This window comes from Pezoporus flaviventris, unplaced genomic scaffold, assembly GCF_033815535.1.
Source record: "Pezoporus flaviventris isolate CSIRO_AGI_PZ_B2104156 unplaced genomic scaffold, CSIRO_AGI_Pfla_v1 ptg000021l, whole genome shotgun sequence".
Taxonomy (NCBI): domain Eukaryota; kingdom Metazoa; phylum Chordata; class Aves; order Psittaciformes; family Psittacidae; genus Pezoporus; species Pezoporus flaviventris.
Window position 1 is genome coordinate 8,792,607 of NW_026892569.1, and position 20,315 is coordinate 8,812,921.

Below are 20,315 nucleotides of genomic sequence, written 5' to 3' on the forward strand. Positions count from 1 at the left end.
TGGTAGTAGCAATTACCTCACTGAGGAAGGCTATTGGTTTGGTCGGACATTACTCCCCCTGCAAAAATCCATGGTGGCTACTCCTAATCATCTTCCTGTCTGTCATATATTTGGAAATGGCTTCCAGGATTATTCTTTCCTTATTTCAACCTTCCCAGGAATCAATGTGAGGCTTACCAGCCTATAGTTCTCTAAATCCTCCTTCTTGCCCTTCTTAAAGGTAAGAATGACATTTACTTTCTTCCACTCCTCAGAAACCTCTCCAACCACTGTGATCTTTCAAAGATAACTGACACAAAGCTATCAGCACTTGCAGGTGCATTCCAGCAAGGCCAAGGGATTTCTGTGTGTCTAGTTTCTTTAAATATTCCTTGACCTCGCCCTCCTGCACCTCCTGCCTGGCCCTGGACCTCTGCACTGGTTTCAGAGACCTGGGACTCCTGAAGGCTAATCTTTAAAGGTCAAGATGAAGAAGGCATTCAGTACCTTTGGCCCTCCCCATGCCCTTTAGGATCAGGTCTCCCATTTATCAGTGAGCCCAGATTTTCCCTAGTGTTTCCCCAGTCTGCTGTCGATGTGCCTGTAGAAACTTTTCTTGTTGGCCATCACACTTCTTGCTATATTCAAGTCCAGATGGGCTTTGGCTTTCTTAAACCTATACCTGCATGTTCAGATGCCCTGCTCCTCCCAGGTCACTTGTGCCTGCTCCCACCCCCTGTTACCATTCCTTTTCATTTAGCTTCATAATTAGAGGAGGAGGAATGAGAGCTGTTTTCAATTATACAAAAGCAATCATTTATAGAAATGCACAGTACCAAAACATTCTTAGGTACTTTAACAACTCCTGAAAGCATTCTTTGTCCAGGAAAAAAATGCATCATTTAAGCTCACCCTCTCACTAGGTATGTAACAGACTGCTCCAAAATTTATGACAGAAGATGACACAAAGTAAACCAGCCCACTGCCAGAGCACGAGCACACCAAATCATGCTGGAAGAGAAAAAGATAACAGAGGCAACTGGTACTTCAATGCAGATAGGCCTGAACTTTTGCTTGGCTCATAAACCAACACAGCTGCACTGTTGGGCAACAACCATGAGTCACCAATGCATGAGAGCCTAGGTCAAGTCTGGCAAAGATTTCCTGCCTGATTTAAACTTGGTTTATTTAGCCCAATGACACTTTTCCTAGAAAGAGAGGGCAGGCTGATCACACATGTGGCTGGCTGTATTTATGGCCTGACACTTGGCAGGGGAAACTTCATTATGTTTACAGTGATGCTTAGGAAAACTACTCTCAATTGTTTCCAGTGTTGCAAACATAAACCTACAAGCTGTATTAAATATGTACTATTCTATTTACCATAACTTTACAAAATCATGCATAAAATCCTACAATGGGATAAAATAAAGGCAACTTCTCTTTGCCCACCACCACCCCAAGTTCTGGTAACATTTCAAAATAAACAAGGAACCAAACCAACCCTTATTTTGCAAGGTCAGACAGGGCCTTACCTACAAGAAAGATAAAACTGGCTTAAAATAAATAAATTATTCAGGAAGAGAAAAGCAATTTTCTATTATATCATCCATGTAGAAAGAGGAAACAGCTCCACAATGAAATATCATAGTAATTATCTGTGTCTATTAATGAAGAAAATGGAATTTCTTCTAGCCAAAAGATCAAAATGAAATTTACATTGCCCTCAAAAATGAAATAAGGGAAAACATTACAATTCAAATAAAGTGCACCTGACTAGGTACTGCAGAGAATTAATGTTTCAGTCTTTCATTTTCACACTTTCTAATCTCAGGAACCTCACTGCTGCTGACATAAATTGGAGAAATTTAGCTATAAGTATTCAAAGACAGAAATGAATGTGGAACTATATGAAAATGCAAAGTACAGAGAATCATAGAATCATTGAATCATTCAGGCTGGAAAAGACCTTTAAAATCACTGAGTCCAACCACTAACCCAGCACTGCCAAGTCCAGCGCTAAACCATGTCCCTGAACACCACATCTATACGTCTTTTAAATATTTCCAGGATGGTGAGGATATTTTTTCTAATATCCAACCTAAACCTCCCCTAGCGTGACTTGCATCTTCTGTTTGAAAGTCAACATAGTGCAAAGACCATGAAAAGCTGTGCACCATGTTATGTTTTAGAGTTCAAAAATATGTAAAGGATCAGTGAAGCACAATCTGGAGCTCAAATAAATCTCAGCACTTTTTCCTCTACAGTTTTCTTCCTTGCCCTGCAAGGACTCTGCTTTTTTTCACATGATTTTTCTACTTTTTTACATTTAAGGATGAAAGGTGAACCTCCAGTACAAATTTTCCCAGCAGTGACCCATCCTCCATGCAGGACACTGACCAAAGAATCACTTCTGATACGGCAAGCAGGCATCATGCACATTTTTTTCAGAAATGCAAAGAAAAAGAATATTAGTAACTTCTATTACCACTGGTATTAATTTCTACCAGCAATTTTCTTATTACTTTATTATTTGTGCTGAGTTTTAAGGCAACATTAGTGCTCTCAGTGAAGAATATTTCAACTGCGATGTTCTTCCATTTTTTTCTACTGAAAAATACTAAATATGTTGCAACAGAAAGTAACATTCTCTGATCTTGCTAAAAGAATGTTTTAAATTCAACCTCAAACAGTACACATACTTTGAAAACAGCAAATTATTATTTATGCAAAAAATTATGAATATATAGAAACGGCCAGATACAACAGATAGTATCATTTTAATTAGGTATTCTAGGAAGACAACTATATTATTTATGAATACTATAATCTATTCCAGAATCCAGCACAGTATTGCTCTAACAGTGTTTGGAACCATCAGTAAATGATGCAAAGTAAAAATAATTAAACTTTGTAATGGGAAGTATTTTACGTATTTCTTGGAACTTCAACAGTTTAAATGGAAAAATAAGCATGCAATGAACATGATTCAGAACTGCTTTTATTCACATGCTCTTCAGTCTTTCCCACCCTGTACCAATCTTGTGCCTGATCTCACAATGTAGGGCAGGTGGAAGAATGCCTTTAAAGAAAAAACAGCTGTCATGTTTGTTTGACCTGAGGGAGAATTTGAAAGACAAAAGCAAAAGGACATAAGAAAACAGCTTTCATAAATGTAGTATTCATAAAATTGTTTCAGACTGTTTCTGTTTCAGATTACAGTATATGTGCACCTTGTTTGCATTGAACTTACTTCCACCGAAAGACAAAAGCAGAACCTTAGCAAAGGTGATAAATCAATGGTGATTCACAAGCCCAATATGAATACCTACAAAACCAACCTCTTTTAAAAGTTATTATGGAGAGATAAATCAACACCACGCATTACAAAATGTCAGAATTAAGATTTGCCTTTGCAAATACAGTTTGACCCCTTCCTGCAGAAACAGAAACCAAAGCACCTTTATGCATTTTATTCTATCTTCTGGACTACTTTTGAATCCAACTTTACACTATTACAAACATTTTCAAAACTCTTTAAATACTTGGCTTACAACTGTCTGATTTTATATTGTCAGGGCTTAGTTCTACAGTACTTAAATACATTTCTAACACTAACCATAGCAGAACTCTACCAGCTCAGCAAATGTTCAAACAGCTCTCTATACCAGCCCTGATGTTCCTATGCCAGAACTCTTAAGTAGTAGCTTCTTCTGCAATCCCTCTCCACAGTTCCATGCTCCTTTTTGGAGCCTGGAACTGCTGATTCATTTCCTGCTGATTCTGTAGAATACCTGATTTTCTTCATGAAGCTTTAGATTATTATTAATACTCACAAAAAATCTCCTTGCCTTTCCTTCTCTTGCAACTGTCAGTCCTTCAAATGCATCAGAAATATTTGGTTGCATTTTTAAAACATATTTTTTTTCTTTTTCCCTGCCTTTGTGAACATTTTGTCTAGCATGGTACTGCTTGCGCAGTTTCTTCTGTAAAACTAAACATATTCACAGTTACTGTTAAGCAAGAACCTTTCAAAAACAGAGAAATGGATCTGTGGCAGAGCATACAGTGGAAATTCATCAGTATACACATGGAGTCTGTAAACAACTACAGCTGGTAGAATGGACACAGGTAGGAAAAGCATGGTCACAGAAGAGGAAAAAAAACCTACAATATATGACCATCTGTAACAACATCACTAAACCTTGGCATTCTCATCACCTTTTACATACCACGCTTCCTTCTCAAAAATAATGGAAATTAACACTAATTGTAGGATTAAATTAATCATCTCTGTGAGAAGGAGTGAACATTCAACAGAGAAGTACAGAGAAAACAGTTTGGAGCCTTTCTTTATATTTCACAGAACAGATAATAACCAAAGGCAATTATACAGATTCAAGTTACTTAATGCCACATAATGTCATTATTTCTTTAACAAGTATTACTGCATTACAAATTTTATTACATAGAAACACTGTAACTAATACTAGCAGGGGGAAGGCATATGATCCCTCGAAGGAAACACAAATGCAAAGGATTTATCTGAAGAGCTGAAATTTACGTTATAATGCCATGCATTAAAATAATCACAGGAGAAGAATCAAAGAAACAAATTAAGAACTGCAACACAGTCCACTAACTGAGCAGTTTACTAACATCGCTGACCACTTAACATGACCAAAAATCTAGAAATAACATTTTTCAAAGGAGGCGGGTGATTTCAGAACTTAGTTACAAGCGCTTTTTCCCCTGTCAAGTCCCGCAAATGTTAATTAGCATCCTGCCTTTGAGAACATTTTGTATTTTAATTACATTAAATTCACAGCCTTCTTATTAACTACATATGTTTAGTAATTTTTGCTCTAAGGACATTAGTACCATTATTTAACTAGGTGCTATCATGCACAGTAGTTGCTCAGCCCAGCTTCTTTTTAAACATCAAACCCCTATTTTCTTGGATTTCTGTGCACAACTGCAGTTCCTCCCTGTGACAACTGGAAACTGAGATGATTGTTCCCACATGTCTGTGCCAGCTGGTGGGCCACAAGGGTTTTTGTTTACTAAAGCCTTAAGGCTACACAACTGCCATGACTTGCTATAGTAGAGCTGTGAAGTACCAATCTACATCAGAAAGGCAGTTTTTGCTACACATGTATTATCCTTCGCTAGTCTAAATGAAACAGTATATTTATGTCTGGGTTTCTGTTTTGTCCAATTTATGAAAAGAAAAAGCAGCTTTCACTTGCAGCAGCCACAAAACTGGAATTCCATTAAGTTTACCACACCTGGTAGTTGAAAATACACCAAATAATGACAGAATCAAATTGCTTAGGAGAAAATGCAACCACTGCTTCTTTTGCAGGAGATAATTTGTAAATACTTTTCACCTATAACCATGACAAATCTGTCAGGAATTCTAGCAGCCTGCATTGCTTGGTGATTTAAAGTATGCAAAGTACTAGGGAAATTGAAAGCATTATGTAATTATATTATGTTACCACTCGGGACATGGAGTGTGTAACTTCAGTTTGCCTTACCTGATTTTCTTTAGAGTTTTCCCTAAATATTAGCGGGTCATCTGTGAAACCATCGATCTTTCATAAGCTTAGATTCTTACTTTCTTTTTCCACTGTGATACCAAGACCTAGAGAGCTCTTTCCCTCTAAAAGTTAAATGGGCGGGGGGGTAGGGAGGGAGAATTACACAACCACAACCACCATGAGGTTTACTGTCAGTATGAGAGCTCCAAAGATTTCTGGATGGCCACAGCTGCAGAAGCTTTTTTTATTTCAAACGAGCCATATCTCCTATTTTATTAAACTCTGCTTCTGCTGCAAGCATGATTTTTTCCTCTGCAGTGATACAGGGCAGGCTGAAAATACATCTTTGTACCTACCACAGGCTGGAGTGTTGGAGTTAATTGAGCAAGGATGCTCTCAAATTGAACCATTAATGAAAAAAAAAGACATTTTGCAGGCTCTGACCTTAGTCCTAGCACAAAGCCTGAACTGTCCCATGTAATATCCCTGCACTGCATCTTTAACACCCATACTAAAAAAATAATAATAAAATATCCCCAAAACCATACAACCCTTACTATGCGAGAAGCAAAAAAACCTACCTTGTCCCTACCTTTGTATAGCAAACTTTTACCTAGCTGTATGTACCCTACACAAGGATCAGCCTCATTCATGATTTGCTGTCTTCTTTCATTTTTACCCCAAGATAGCAGACACAAGACACCAGCTGCCATTGCCCTTTCCCTCTTTCACTTTAATGAAGACAAGAGATATTCGTCTTTGGCCTTAAAAGCCATGGCCCCCCACTTCCCTTCAGTCAGATTACTTAATTCCCATCTTCCTTTAAGTGGCTCTAGCCCTTTCTCCTCAGCTGTCTCTCACCCAGCGTAAAAAACAAAAATACACAAAGCTACTTCAGTTATTTCTCCTCATACCTCATCATTAATGCAATATGTGGAAAACATCATTAACAGTTTCAGACTGGGGGGTTATATCTATCAGTTATTATGCTAATTACAACATCTATAGATTCTTAGTGATCCCCTTGGGTTTGTACCTACCTGGTGAAATTTCAATACTGTTTTGAGTTGGGGTTTCCTCAGCATTTTTGTATACAGTGCCAATATACTAGGCCCCTTTAGACCTAGTCACAATAGGTACGCAAAGAATCGTTTCTTAAGCAATCCTATTAAAGTTCCTCTCAAAACATCTCCAGTTAGAGCAAAGGCTTTAAATTAGTAGCTAACAGTACTATCATTTTTCTCATCATTTCCATCCACTAGAATCAAGCCTAACTGAAGCTTAATTTATCTTATCACAGTAAATTTTCTTGGATATAAAAAAACCTTTAAGCTAAGTGAATATTGCTTTAAATGGCAACAAGGTAATTTTCTGTAAATCTATGAACTGGGTGGCAGGGTGAGGATGGACATCACAGTTATTTATTACTTTAATTAAATAAAATACATGAAAATGAGAAGTGTTTGGACAGTACGATAAATCTAGCATTCACTAAGCTATCCATCCCAAACAACTTGCCTAAGGCCTTTACACATCAAGTGTACAATGTCTTATCTTTGTATTTTCATCTTTTCCATTCTATTTTTATCTGTGTTTTCCTATCTCTGGGCACTACTTTCTACCAGCCCCACAAATGGAACTCTCCACTCCTCTAGTCACCTTTCCCACAGGCAATCCCATTTCAGTTTTTGTGAAAGAAAAATAAAGGTGTCCCCAAAAGGAAGACAGAACATTTAAAGTTATTATCAAGAATGGATTCAATTAGGGATGGTGGCAGTGTGTGTATGTAAATAAATCAATCAACATTTAATCTTCCTCCAGATAAATGAATGCTAGTATGTAACTCACAAAGCAGAAAACACACATCTTTGGGACAGTACTACATATCTTGTATTTGCGAGCACTTCATTTGAAGTACCATAAAGTCACTGGGGTTGGAATGCATCTCAGGAGGTCACTAGTGCAATGCTCAAGGTGTGGAGAACACTGAAATTAGACCATGCTGTCTGATGTGCATTTCAATCCTGCAATAGAGAGACAAGAAAGGGGGAAGAAAACCCCAAACACAACCCCCACACAAGTTTGCTTCACAGTTTACTTCTATTTAAATACAGCATTTTGCTAATCTAAGGGTTCTTCGGTTTAACTCAGAATTTACTGCCTCACCACTATGCTCCTCTCGTTCCAAACAGTCACAGGGACCCACAAAACATGAAAACTGCCTATAAAGTGAGATGGCTGGCAAGCTCCACCTGAGATAAAGCTCCATTTGAAATACACTGTCAAGAAAGCTCTGAACACCTGCAGTGACAGAGTAAATGGGACACAAGCTTCCAGACTAGTGCTTTTACAGCAGGTGATCTTTCCTTCGCACGCACAGCAGATGTACCAGAATGATACACTGGCAGTACAGCACAAAGACCACACTGAAATATCTGGCTCAGCCCGATTTGAAACAAGAAAAAAATCACAAAACAATAGAAAAATACAATTTCAAAGTAAAACTGTACCTTAGAAAAACAAAAACATGAGAGTGAAAGAACCATAGTTATACCATTATTACTGTAAAATTAAAAGCAGATTTACATTTCAAGCAATATCAAATATCAACATCGTAATAGAAATAAAAACAAAGCATTTGTAGTTTTGTTCCAAGTATTCTGTGCTGTCTGCTTTTATTTGCTCTTTATGCAAACTAAGAACTGCCAAGAAGTCAATCATCTCACAGCCCTTCTCTATAAACCAGTTTGTTCAAAAGAAAAAACAGACTGCAATAAATAGGCACCATAATCACCTTTCCTCTTCATTGTTATTTGGTCTTCTCTATTAATATATGTATGCTGAACACATCAGTATTCAGTTACAGTACAGACTTCACCTATTTTCCTAATGCATTTTCTCCTCTGAGAGGAGTACAGTCACAATTTACAAAATTTCTTTGTAGACATTTACTTATTTCACAGTTCATTAACCTTCAAACAGCACACCTGGGCTTGGAGGTGTGTTATCTAGCACAGTGATACACTAACTAATAAAGCGCTAAGTATGTTTGTGTCAGAATTGCTTATGAAATGAATGTTTTTCTTCACTGAGCTACCCAGCTGAAATGAATGTATTTGCATCAATTTATGTAGGTTTTTTCCTTGATGGTAAGAGCTGTAGTTAAATACCAGTCACTAAGTATGTGCAGGGTCTCAGGCTGTACCATCTACCACTTTTTAAAGTATAGAAATGATAGTGTCTCATCTTTTTAAACCATCAGAATCATTCAAGCTGTTTAACCTCTCTCCCTCTGCAGTAACAGTACAAAGCTTCATTTAAAAATTAACTAACTTCTACAGCTTTTTCATAACAGCAAGGAAAATCTGACCAAGTCTAATTTTCTTCCTTTTAACAATTCTCTCTGGAGCACAGTGACATTTTCCCTGTTCTGTAGCTGGAGTAGCCTAACGTTGGCTCATTTCTATCTGACCTCAGGGGTTTCACATCATTAATAAAGAGATAATCAAAACAAAGGCTATATATGTTAGGGTAGGAAAAGTTTGCATGATTTGGCACTATTATCATATATACTCTTAAAAATGGAACAAAATTAAATGCACGTTGCAGAGGTGGTGAACCCTCTAAGGCCTGGTTCCAAACATTTTTCCTACTGACAATAAACCATTCTCAGACCTCCCAACTCTGGCCACCATGATGGTTATTGCTTTAGAGGATTATATCTTTTTGTTTCAGCTGTCAATAAAAACTTCAAATGATAGTTTTTAAAGTCAAACCTATTAAAATAACCCAAAACACTGACATCACTGAGACAACACAATCACCATGCAAAAAGCACATCGTGTTTAGGTTTAGACTTATTTACTGTTGGTTTTAAATTCTCTCTCATCGTATGGAAAAGTGCCATTGTACCTGAAATCTGACCCAATTACCATTGTTTGAAGGAAGCTAATTACACTCATGAAAAAGCTCCAGATGTCCTCAGTGTACTTCTGGTGATCTGCTGTAACACATGTAAAACAACTATCTGACTAAGCAGATTGGCTAGTCTTCCTTCTCAATACTAGCCAGCATCCTGCAGTGTTTAATGTGACTCTGCTTATACTTCATCTCAGGCAACTGAAACTACCTATGTAAGAACAAGCTCAAACTTAAACTATACTTGTAAAGTAGTAATATTTTCTGAGCTAATTTTGCAGTGACACCATAAAAATTCCAGACTTGAAATGGCACAAAAAGTAATCTACTGAATAAAACACACTGACTGAATTCAGTAACAAAAAGTGACACTAATGAACTTCTAGGGATACCTGAATGACAAGAAGCTACAATTAATACCAATATATTACCTGTAAGCCTCATGGCCTATTAGACCTGGCTTGCAAGAACCATGGAGTGAGGTTGCGTTGTAATAAGCAGAAGAATCAGGGGACTCAAGCAGAACCAGCACTGTACTCCCGGGATCAATACTGCATCCAGCCCTGTTCAACATCATCATTAATGAACTGGACGCGGAGTAGTGTGTAGCCTCAGCAAGTTTGCTGACAGTACAACTGGGAAGAGCATCTGATACACCAGAGTGTAATGTTGCTGTTCAGAGGGATCTCAACAGGCTGTGAGGGACCTCATGTAGTTCAGGGAAAGGAAATGAATGTGGAGAGGAACAACTCCATGCACTTGTATATCCTGGCTGATTATGAAGCAACTGAGATCCTACTGAGGATCTTTTTTGGATTCCTTTTATTACAGGATTTACTAAGCTGATTTAATTACAGCAAAGTGACTACCAAGTAATCCTATTTGGGCAGGAAGTTGACACTGCACTACAAATACCTTGCTCAGTTTGGGGTTAGAACTGGCCTTTTGACACTTACTTTCACCTCCAGAAAGCAGCCCTTTAAGGCAGGTTATGAGCATGTTATAGGACAGCATAAAATTGTACAGTGATAATTAGCAAAACTATTCTATAAATACACAATGTGGACATGCAGGAAGAAAGGAGTGGGCTTAATGCAGGCCAAAATGTTATTAACTTTACTCATCTGGGAACGACCAACAATAGCTTGTACAGCCGAAAATTCCTTCCATAATGATTTCCACCTGCTGGAGGGCTGCCATTCACCCTTCATCTCCCTGCAGCTGCTTTCCCATCTGCTGCTGGAAGCCACTGCCCTCCCTTTAGATAAGACCTGAGGCCTGGAGATAGAAGATAGAGTTGCTCTAAGCAAACAAAACATTTTCCTAATTCCCAGTTGGAGAGAATGAAACCTGCTATGTCTAGAAACATTGCTGGACTGCTACTACAGCACAGTCTAGTGTTATCTTAATCAGCTCAAACTCCAGGTCTCAGAGACGGCCCTGCTGGCAAAGCAGTTCTTTATTCCTCATCCATCTATATTGGCAGGCCACTTGCTTGACTACCACGTAAACAACACTTGCTCATTTTCATAAAGAACTGGCTGGATGGCTGCACACAAAGAGTTGTGGTCAATGGCTCAATGTCCGGCTGGAGACCAGTAACGAGTGGTGTCCCTCAGGGATCGGTGTTGAGACCGGTCTTGTTCAACATCTTCGTCGCTGACACGGACAGTGGGATTGAGTGCACCCGCAGCAAGTTTGCCGATGACACCAAGCTGTGTGGTTTGGTTGATACCCTGGAGGGAAGGAATGCCATCCAGAGGGACCTTGACACGCTTCTGAGGTGGGCTGATGCCAGCCTCATGAAGTTTAACCATGACAAGTGCAAGGTCCTACACCTGGGTCAGAGCAATCCCAGGCACAGCTACAGGTTGGGCAGAGAAGAGATTCAGAGCAGCCCTGTGGAGAAGGACTTGGGGGTGGCGGTTCATGAGAAAATGAACACGAGCTGGCTTCAGTGTGCACTTGCAGCCCAGAAAGCAACTGTATCCTGGGCTGCATCAAAAGGAGCGTGACCAGCAGGTCCAAGGAGGCGATCCTGCCCCTCTACTCTGCCCTTGTGAGACCTCACCTGGAGTATTGTGTGCAGTTCTGGTGTCCTCAACATAAAAAGGATATGGAACTGTTGGAACAAGTTCAGAGGAGGCCACGAGGATGATCAGGGGACTGGAGCACCTCCCATATGAAGACAGGCTGAGAAAGTTGGGGCTGTTCAGCCTGGAGAAGAGAAGGCTGCGTGGAGACCTCACTGCAGCCTTCCAGTATCTGAAGGGGGGCTATAGGGATGCTGGGGAGGGACTCTTCATTAGGGACTGTAGTGATAGGACAAGAGGTAACAGGTTTAAACTTAAACAGGGGAAGTTTAGATAGGATATAAGGAGGAAGTATTTTACTGCGAGGGTGGTGAGGCACTGGAATGGGTTGCCCAGGGAAGTTGTGAATGCTCCATCCCTCACAGTGTTCAAGACCAGGCTGGACAGAGCCTTGGGTGACATGGTTGTGTGAGGTGTCCCTGCCCATGGCAGGGGGGTTGGAGCCAGCTTACTTTAAGTTCTTTTCCAACCCTAAATATTCTATGATTTTCAGGTATTCAGTAAGAAGGATGCTGAGTTTAGTGCATAGAAATCCCCTCTATCCTTTCATAGGTCTCTTGTTGCATGGACTGTATTTTCTGCAGGAAATATATGAGTTTCATTAGAGGAGCTATTGATTTGTTGTTGTTTTGCTATTTAACTTAACACAGCTGAATATATATACCAGAAACAAAACATCAATGGCCTCTGCTGTTATTTAGTCTCTCACACGTAACCAAATGTAACATTTTCAGCAAACATTCACATAAGACAAACATTCCCTCTACTCCTCTAAACTAAAGATTAAGTGGAAATGTAAAAGGTCCTTTTGGAAGACAGGATATTTCCGAGTACTGAAGACAGACACCTGAGTTATATGAAGTTGATATTTGCAAAGTGATTACAAAAAGTGTCCCCGTAAAACTAAGAGCAGATACAAACAGAGTTCAGAGAAACTTTAGTCTAATTTTCCTGTCTTGCTGCATCACATTTAGTTTTACAGGATGTAACAGGAGAATGTGGCCTAAAGGCATGAATTTGTTAACTGAAATGTACAGTGCAGCATACAATGAAACAAACAAAACACTTATTTCTATTGGCACATACTGGCCGCCTGGTAAGTTAAGATATATGAAGGGCAAATAAGCAAGCAAAGAAATGAGAGAAAAAGGAGGAATTTCCATCCTGAGTAAGTGCAAACACCACAAACAGCCTGTTTTCAACCATCTCATAACTGACTAGCGCCAGGAACAAGATCAGCTCTAAAACTCCTCAAACTTACGGTGTCCAATAAGTGGTCTATGGCCTTAGTTCTTACTGAGGTGTTTTGTTGTTGCTTACGTTAAGGACATGTTCTTTCTGATTTTGTCTAAATATTGATAAGCAGCAAAGACTTTGGCCTAGAGGAGCAGACAACTGCGAACTACAAATTCAGCCTCTGTCCAGCCTGTGTTCCTCAGAGCTCCATCCAGCACATTTCCCCAGAACGCCCACAGTTTAACAGGCTCTCTCTTTAAGAAACTGCACACCCAGTCTGGAAGTTGAAACATAATAGTTTGTGGAGAAGAGACATCCTGGCAATCGTTTCTAACCAGAAAAACTCCCTTGCATACAGCAGGGTGGGAAGGAATAAGCTGGAACCCTGAGGGCCTTAAAATTATGTAACAATAATGTTAACAATAGAATATCATTGGAACACGCCTTGGGTAATCTCATTTTCTAATCTATGAGACTGCTTAAAAGCAGAGATCTATCACTTTTTTCATGATTATCAGAGAAATCAAGTAACATCTTCACAGAGTTACACAGCAGTTTATGACAAATTCTGTGTTTGGTTATACAAGTGTATTTTTTATGGCTAGCTGAAAGCTCCCATAAGACTTTATTCCAGGAGACAAGACTGGATAGGTCAGTAGCTTTAAGGAGCTCTTGACACAAAGTCTATGCAAAAGATGTGAAAAGTATGTTCAGACTAAACACATCCTTTGCGAGCCTCGATGCCATATAACCCCAGCTCTTTATTTCTAACCCCTGGAAATGTAATCTTGCAGATAGAAAGTTGTACAGACTGTGTCATGCCTACAACAACCTTGCGGCTTTAAAATAACAAACAAAAGTACTGTTTTTTCCTGATAACTCCTGGTTTGAGAAACTAATGCATACACAGTGGGCTGTATTTCTACATAAAAGATACTTTTAAGGGGATTTGAGATGTACTACATCTCCACCATAAAGTACAGGAAAGTAAAAAAAATTCAGTGCATCTTCAACAGATAAAAAATGAGATATAATTAATACTGCCTGAAGTATGAATGCTATTAAAGTATTTCAAGATCAGGTAATTTGCTGACATAATTTAAAGTTTAACAGAAGCTGTTTAAAGTCTCTGCCTCATAGGTAAATGGTGCATATAAGAGCACACCCCGTAATGCTATCTTTTAAAAGTAAATAGAAGAAATTTTGAGGCAAGTGAAGTTATTGAGATAACATAATGTAATTACCGAAGCCTATGAAATAAACTCCACAATTTCTGAAGATGCTCACACAACCAAATTCAGGCTCAAGTGATTTAGCAAGTCGATGCAGAGATAGCCTAAACTGTCTAGAACCAAGATATACTGTGAGGACGTCTATGAGTTGTTTTGCTTCGTTTTAAGTCTTATCTGCCATAACCCACCTATCTGCATATATCACAAATAACATCATATTAGACCAAACAAAAGGGATTCATTCTCTGCTATTACAGAGCATTCCTTCTATCAAACTACCTCTCTGACAATTTTAACATTAGTTTTTCATTTGGTTTCCCTGAGAGACTAACAATAAGCAGCCACAATACAACCAATTGTCACCTGCATACCAACAGGCAATTACAGATAATTTTAACTTAATTGCTTCATGTAAAAGGTTTGAGCTGAACTGCTTTATGTAGAAAATGGGAAGAGGAACTGAAAACCTGTCTGAAACCAACTGGTCCTCCACTAGGAACACAATCCTAGCAGCCCTTCATCAAGAGCACTCTCAGTTATTAAGGTTTCCATGGCCCATCTGTCAGTCACAAGACTGTAATGCCTTAAATACATAGGAGTCTGATAAAGAATTAGGAAATCAAATTACTGGAGAGCCAATGGAATTCATCACTATCCTCAGCAGCATGACAGTTAATACAAACCTCGCAAAACAGATCTGCACAGATAAAGATTAAAAATATGTAATCTTTATAACTCAGATGCTAGATTGAGATCTGCCAAATTGCTGGAGTTTTTACCCTTGTTCTATTATGATTATTTTCTATTATATAAATATGCTGGCTGGCCCATTAAACACAAACTAGAAATTTCAAGATTTCATCTGTATCTTCTTAATGCGCAGAGGGTAAGACATACGGCATAGACTGATAATCAGAATCTCAGAAATATTTATTCCCTGCTTTCATTAGAATGATAGTTTAAGCTTTTTTTTTTTCCTAGAACTTTGCTAGCCAGAAATCTGAAACATTCTGTAAGATTCCTGTATACTTTATAGAACACACTCCTCTTTCCGAATAGAAACTCTTCTGTTCATTCTGAATGGAAACTATTTGCACCACATGAATGAATTTCACAGGTATTTTTGTTTCGTTAAAGGGGTACACACATTAAAAATAAAATTAAGAAGTCATAAGAGGAATCAGTCTAATCAGTATCGTGTGCTCCAGCCCACAAATTTTTTTAAAAGTCCATGAAAGGAAAAAAAATGGACAATATTTTTAACACTGGATTTACACATTCCATCAAATGTGACAACCATCTCAATGGTACTCCATCACCCATATTTTAATGATCTGACTTTGTAGATAGATACATAACTAATGCACTGGCCTAAAAAAAACAAAACAACACCACACAGATTAATATCATGCACCCTTCAACAGATCCCTTCAAAATACATCAGTAGCTTCACTCTTCAGACTAGAAATACACAGCACAAAAGAAGCATCAAGCCAGAGCAACCAAAAGGAAAACTCAAGACAACAGATGAAGAAACAAGGAATGAAATCACAGCAATCAAGACACTAAGGCCCAGCTTCTCCCATTAAAGGCATTGAGAATTAGGCATGTTTTCTTAAAATGCAATCATAGGTGCTTCTAAAAAAGTTCTAGAATGAGAGCTGGTATACTACCAAAAAAACAATACAACAAATACATTGGCATTTTAAGGGTTTAAAATTATTTCACTGCTCTTTAGCAAATTGCCTTCCACGCAGACTTGCAACAAACACATCATCACCTTGACACGTTATTAACTAAATATTTCTATTGTATTTTATGATTAGAAGAAACAATACCTCTGTCTGAAGTATGGCAGCTCTCTGTTCTTTGGCAGTAAGTGACTCTTTAAGCACTTCAATGTGTTGCTTGCAATCTGAATTCTGATTGCTAAGGGTTTCAAGCTTAGTTTGTAAGGCAAGAAGTTCTGATTCTTTCTTTGAGAGTTCTTGTTTCAATTGATCAATCTGTAATGGGGGGAAAAAAAAAGGTTAGATCATTAATTTAATTTCCAATTCATAGTTGCAGTTGAAATTTGAAAGGTGGGAATGACCATGATATGACAACTCAGACACCTGTAAATTCTGGAAGAATTCTGGAAGACTTTTTACACTCACAACTTCAATTGAGTTTCTTGTAATTTAATGTACCTGTCTAAAGAATGATTGCCCTGCTGTTGCAGAAGTTAAAAGGAAACAAAGATTATACATGATGATTTGGCCTATAAATTCACCATGGACCTCACTTAAGTTCAAAGGAATTTATCCTGCGTGAGGCTAGTCTGGCAGAACAGCAAAAATGCATAAGAAAAAAACTGTTCATAAAAGTATACATTCCACCCAATAGCCTATTCCTTCCAACAGCATGATTCTTGTGACTTATCATTGGCCAAAACGTATCAAGGTTTTTTTAGGAGCCTGATAAGGAAAAGCAGGCATCTTAATAAGGAAAGGAAAACAGAGAAGTGGAATTTTAACCTTATTCTTCTTGCAAATGTGTTGCTACCCACCATCCCCACCTCCTTTTTCCCTCCCTGGCAGCTCATATGGAATTCTCAGGTACTAGGAAAACCAAGCCAAAGAGATTAACTTAAGAGAAGTCTGGGGAAAACATTATAAAAAATTTCACAGAATGAAAGGTTTGTGAGATTGTAAAAGCACATCCTAAAGGAAACAGCAGAAACCCAGTCACTAAGATAGAGCTTCTGAATTTAAGTGAATTTAAGGTTCATCAGTAAATGTCATGTCACAATGATAAATGGGAGATGTAGCCACAGAATACGTAAGTGTGGTGGATTTAGAATATATGAATTTGAACAAAGCGCTGGCCAATACACACAATGATGCTAAAGGATGGTGAGTTAGGTGATGTAAAGCTATTCTTCCTAAATCCTGTGAAATAACACCGCTCACCAGATGACTTCAGATACATAACCTCAAGAGGATTATTTGAAATAAAATGCCTCAGTGCACCTGTGTAACTCAGAGACACTTTGTTTATTTTTGGAAAGTTTTCTTGATGACTGTAATACCTAGATATTTTTCTTTAAATTTCAATGTTCATTTGTGCAACAACCAGAGAAGTCTTGGAAAAGCTCTTTCCATCCTTTCTCATCAGTTACATCCCAACAGATACTTGGGATGAAAGAAATCTAGAAGGGCTGGATGGAAGGTGGCTCAAAAATCCCCCCAAAAAAAGAAAAGGTACCCACAGGCTGATCCCACCCAACCGCATCATAAAGACACATGCACTGAAGTATTTCATAGATTCAATATTGTATGGCACAGTCACTGGAAGCATTTACTGCTGATCAAAATATTTCTATTTTGGTTTACATTGTAAGTGTATCCTTAAAAATTAAATTTAAAAAAAAAAAACCTGTTTTTCCAACTATAGTCCATATGCATGTCTGACTACAGTTATTTATTCCTTATTTCTTTTTCAAAATCTCAGTATGTTTGTCTAGCTGGTTAAGGTACGTGGTTAGCCACCCCTGGGCTACTGTATAAAATCAAGAATCTATACAGGCACTGAAAGCAATCACCTCCACAGTCTGAAAATCTCAAAATAAAAAAAAGGAGCATACAAAAAACAGATGTCAGGAAAACGTAAAGAGTGCAGTTGAGAAACTGCTAGAGAAAACTCTCTTGAATGCAAACCACCTTCCTCCGTGCCTTGCCAGTACATGTAAGCAAGTATGGCAACCGAGACAGAAATGTATACAAATGAACAATGGGAAAATCTGTCTACAAGATATAAAGACAAAACGTAGATCTGCAGCCAATCTGAATTACATCACATGCTTTATACAAGCCCCATGTGAACACTGCAGACAGGTAATCTCTCCAAGACACTCTCCCCACTTTTTTCCATGACACAACCCACACACTGAGAAATAATAATAAAGACCTTCATTTCAATTGCAGGTATGTTCTTCATGGTTTAGAAACAGAATGTGTTTAGTATAAAGTTCTAGCTCCAAGGCCTACCAATTATCAGGAGTTTAAACATGTGTTACAGCTCTCAAATGAAAATTAAAAAAATAAAATTAATGAACCCCACACTCAAAAAATGCATTTAATAATTATGATTACTATATAATTATGAATAATTATGATACTGGAGACCAGTAACGAGTGGTGTCCCTCAGGGATTGGTGTTGGGACTGGTCTTGTTTAACATCTTTGTTGCTGACATGGACAGTGGGATTGAGTGCGCCCTCAGCAAGTTTGCTGATGACACCAAGCTGTGTGGTTCGGTTGATACCCTGGAGGGAAGGAATGCCATCCAGAGGGACCTTGACACGCTTGTGAGGTGGGCTGATGCCAACCTCATGAAGTTTAACCATGACAAGTGCAAGGTCCTACACCTGGGTCAGAGCAATCCCAGGCACAGCTACAGGTTGGGCAGGGAAGAGATTCAGAGCAGCCCTGTGGAGAAGGACTTGGGGGTGGTGGTTCATGAGAAAATGAACATGAGCCAGCCTCTGTGTGCACTCGCAGCCCAGAAAGCAACCGTATCATGGGCTGCATCAAAAGGAGCGTGACCAGCAGGTCCAAGGAGGTGATCCTGCCCCTTTGCTCTGCTCTTGTGAGACCTCACCTGAAGTATTGTGTGCAGTTCTGGTATCCTCAACATAAAAAGAACATGGAACTGTTGGAACAAGTCCAGAGGAGGCCACGAGGATGATCAGGGGACTGGAGCACCTCCCGTATGTAGATAGGCTGAGAAAGTTGGGGCTATTCAGCCTGGAGAAGAGAAGGCTGCGTGGAGACCTCATAGCAGCCTTCCAGTATCTGAAGGGGGCTTATAAGGATGCTGGGGAGGGACTCTCCCATTAGGGACTGTAGTGATAGTACAAAGGCTAATGAGTTCAAACTTAAACAGGGGAAATTTAGACTGGATATAAGGAAGAAGTTCTTTACTGTAAGGGTGGTGAGGCACTGGAAAGGGTTGCCCAGGGAAGTTGTGAATGCTCCATCCCTGGTGGTGCTCAAGGCCAGGCTGGACAGAGCTTTCAGTGACATGTTTCAGTGGGAGGTGTCCCTGCCTGTGGTCCTTTCTAATCTTAAGGTCCTTTCCAATCCTAACTATTCTATGATGCTATGATTTTGGCTGGTGTTTTATTAAAGTATAGTGGTAAAAATGTACTAAAACTTTAATTAAAAAAAAAAGTATCAAAAATCCCGCAGGCATATCAAGAAGGCACAGAAATTTAGAAGTGCTGCATTATCTACTGGTGTGCAAAAAAAAAAAAATTGAACAGGGCATGAAATAAATGTCTGTCTCCAGCAGACGTGCAAACATTTTCACTTTGCTGTATCTTGAGTGGTGTGGAAGACCAACAGTCACAACTCAGCAATATCTCCTGTCAGTGAAAAAACAAAGGCAAAAATATTTTTGTACTTTATAAAGAAGAGAATGAAGATAACCTACAAGTTATCTCATGTATTTATAATGTCTAATTTGCCTGTCACTGCTTTTTCACCATGCCCACAATGATCTCTCTTCACCTCCTTTCTTGAAACCCTAGTTCCTTTGCTTCCAATGCTTTGTCTTCCTTCATAATATATGATTCTGTCAACTCCCATAGTTTCCATTCCTTAGATACCAGCATTTCCAGAAAACCATTTTCCTTTTCCTTACATCACTATTTTTATACACCAAAACCTTACACAGAGTAACTGGGAAACAAAGAAAACAAAACAACCAGAGCTCCTCCGCTGACTATTCCATCTTAAGATTAATGAGATAAAACCTTAAGTAAATTAGTCTACTAATGAATGAAATGAAACTATGCTGATTTAAGCATCAGAAGGATTTGGTCTTATTTGACAAATGACAACTGCTTGTTCAAGTGAAGGATTTCAGTAAAGGAAAAACTGTAGCAATGCTAATGAAGTGGCTGCATACAGTGGGTTCTGCAAGCCTATCTCTAGATGTCACAGGTTGTATTGGTCAAGATCTATTCTTAAAGTGTTTGGCACTTTTCCAGACCTATGCACAAAAAAAATGCTGTAGTTTTTCTCCTGTATTATTTTTCCTAAATGATCACCTAGAACTTGCATGTTTCATTCGTACAGTGCGAACAGATCTTATGCACAGTGCCCTGCTGCAGCCTAATCAATTCTTAATGGTAATTTGCTGAAGTTGTACTAACTTAATTATTAACTAATCATTAGATTTTCATATTCATTCCTGTGGGATTTAGCACAAGAGTTCTAATACTCAAAGGACTAATTAAATTCAAGAGTGCAAACTCACACCTGAAAAAA

General features: G+C 38.7%; 1 protein-coding gene across 5 annotated transcripts in view; it reads right to left on the bottom strand.

Moving 5' to 3' along the window:
- The window catches only part of ERC2 (ELKS/RAB6-interacting/CAST family member 2), a 501,303-nt gene that overhangs the window by 356,020 nt on the left and 124,968 nt on the right, over positions 1 to 20,315 (bottom strand). For all 5 annotated transcript variants that reach the window (XR_009743832.1, XR_009743831.1, XR_009743829.1 and 2 more), the window contains one exon: positions 15,840 to 16,007. Coding sequence is in view for 1 of the 5 variants with exons in the window: in XM_061455881.1 (XP_061311865.1) it covers positions 15,840 to 16,007 (168 nt within the window). In the remaining 4 variants the exon portion in view is untranslated. The remainder of the gene's footprint in view (positions 1 to 15,839; positions 16,008 to 20,315) is intronic.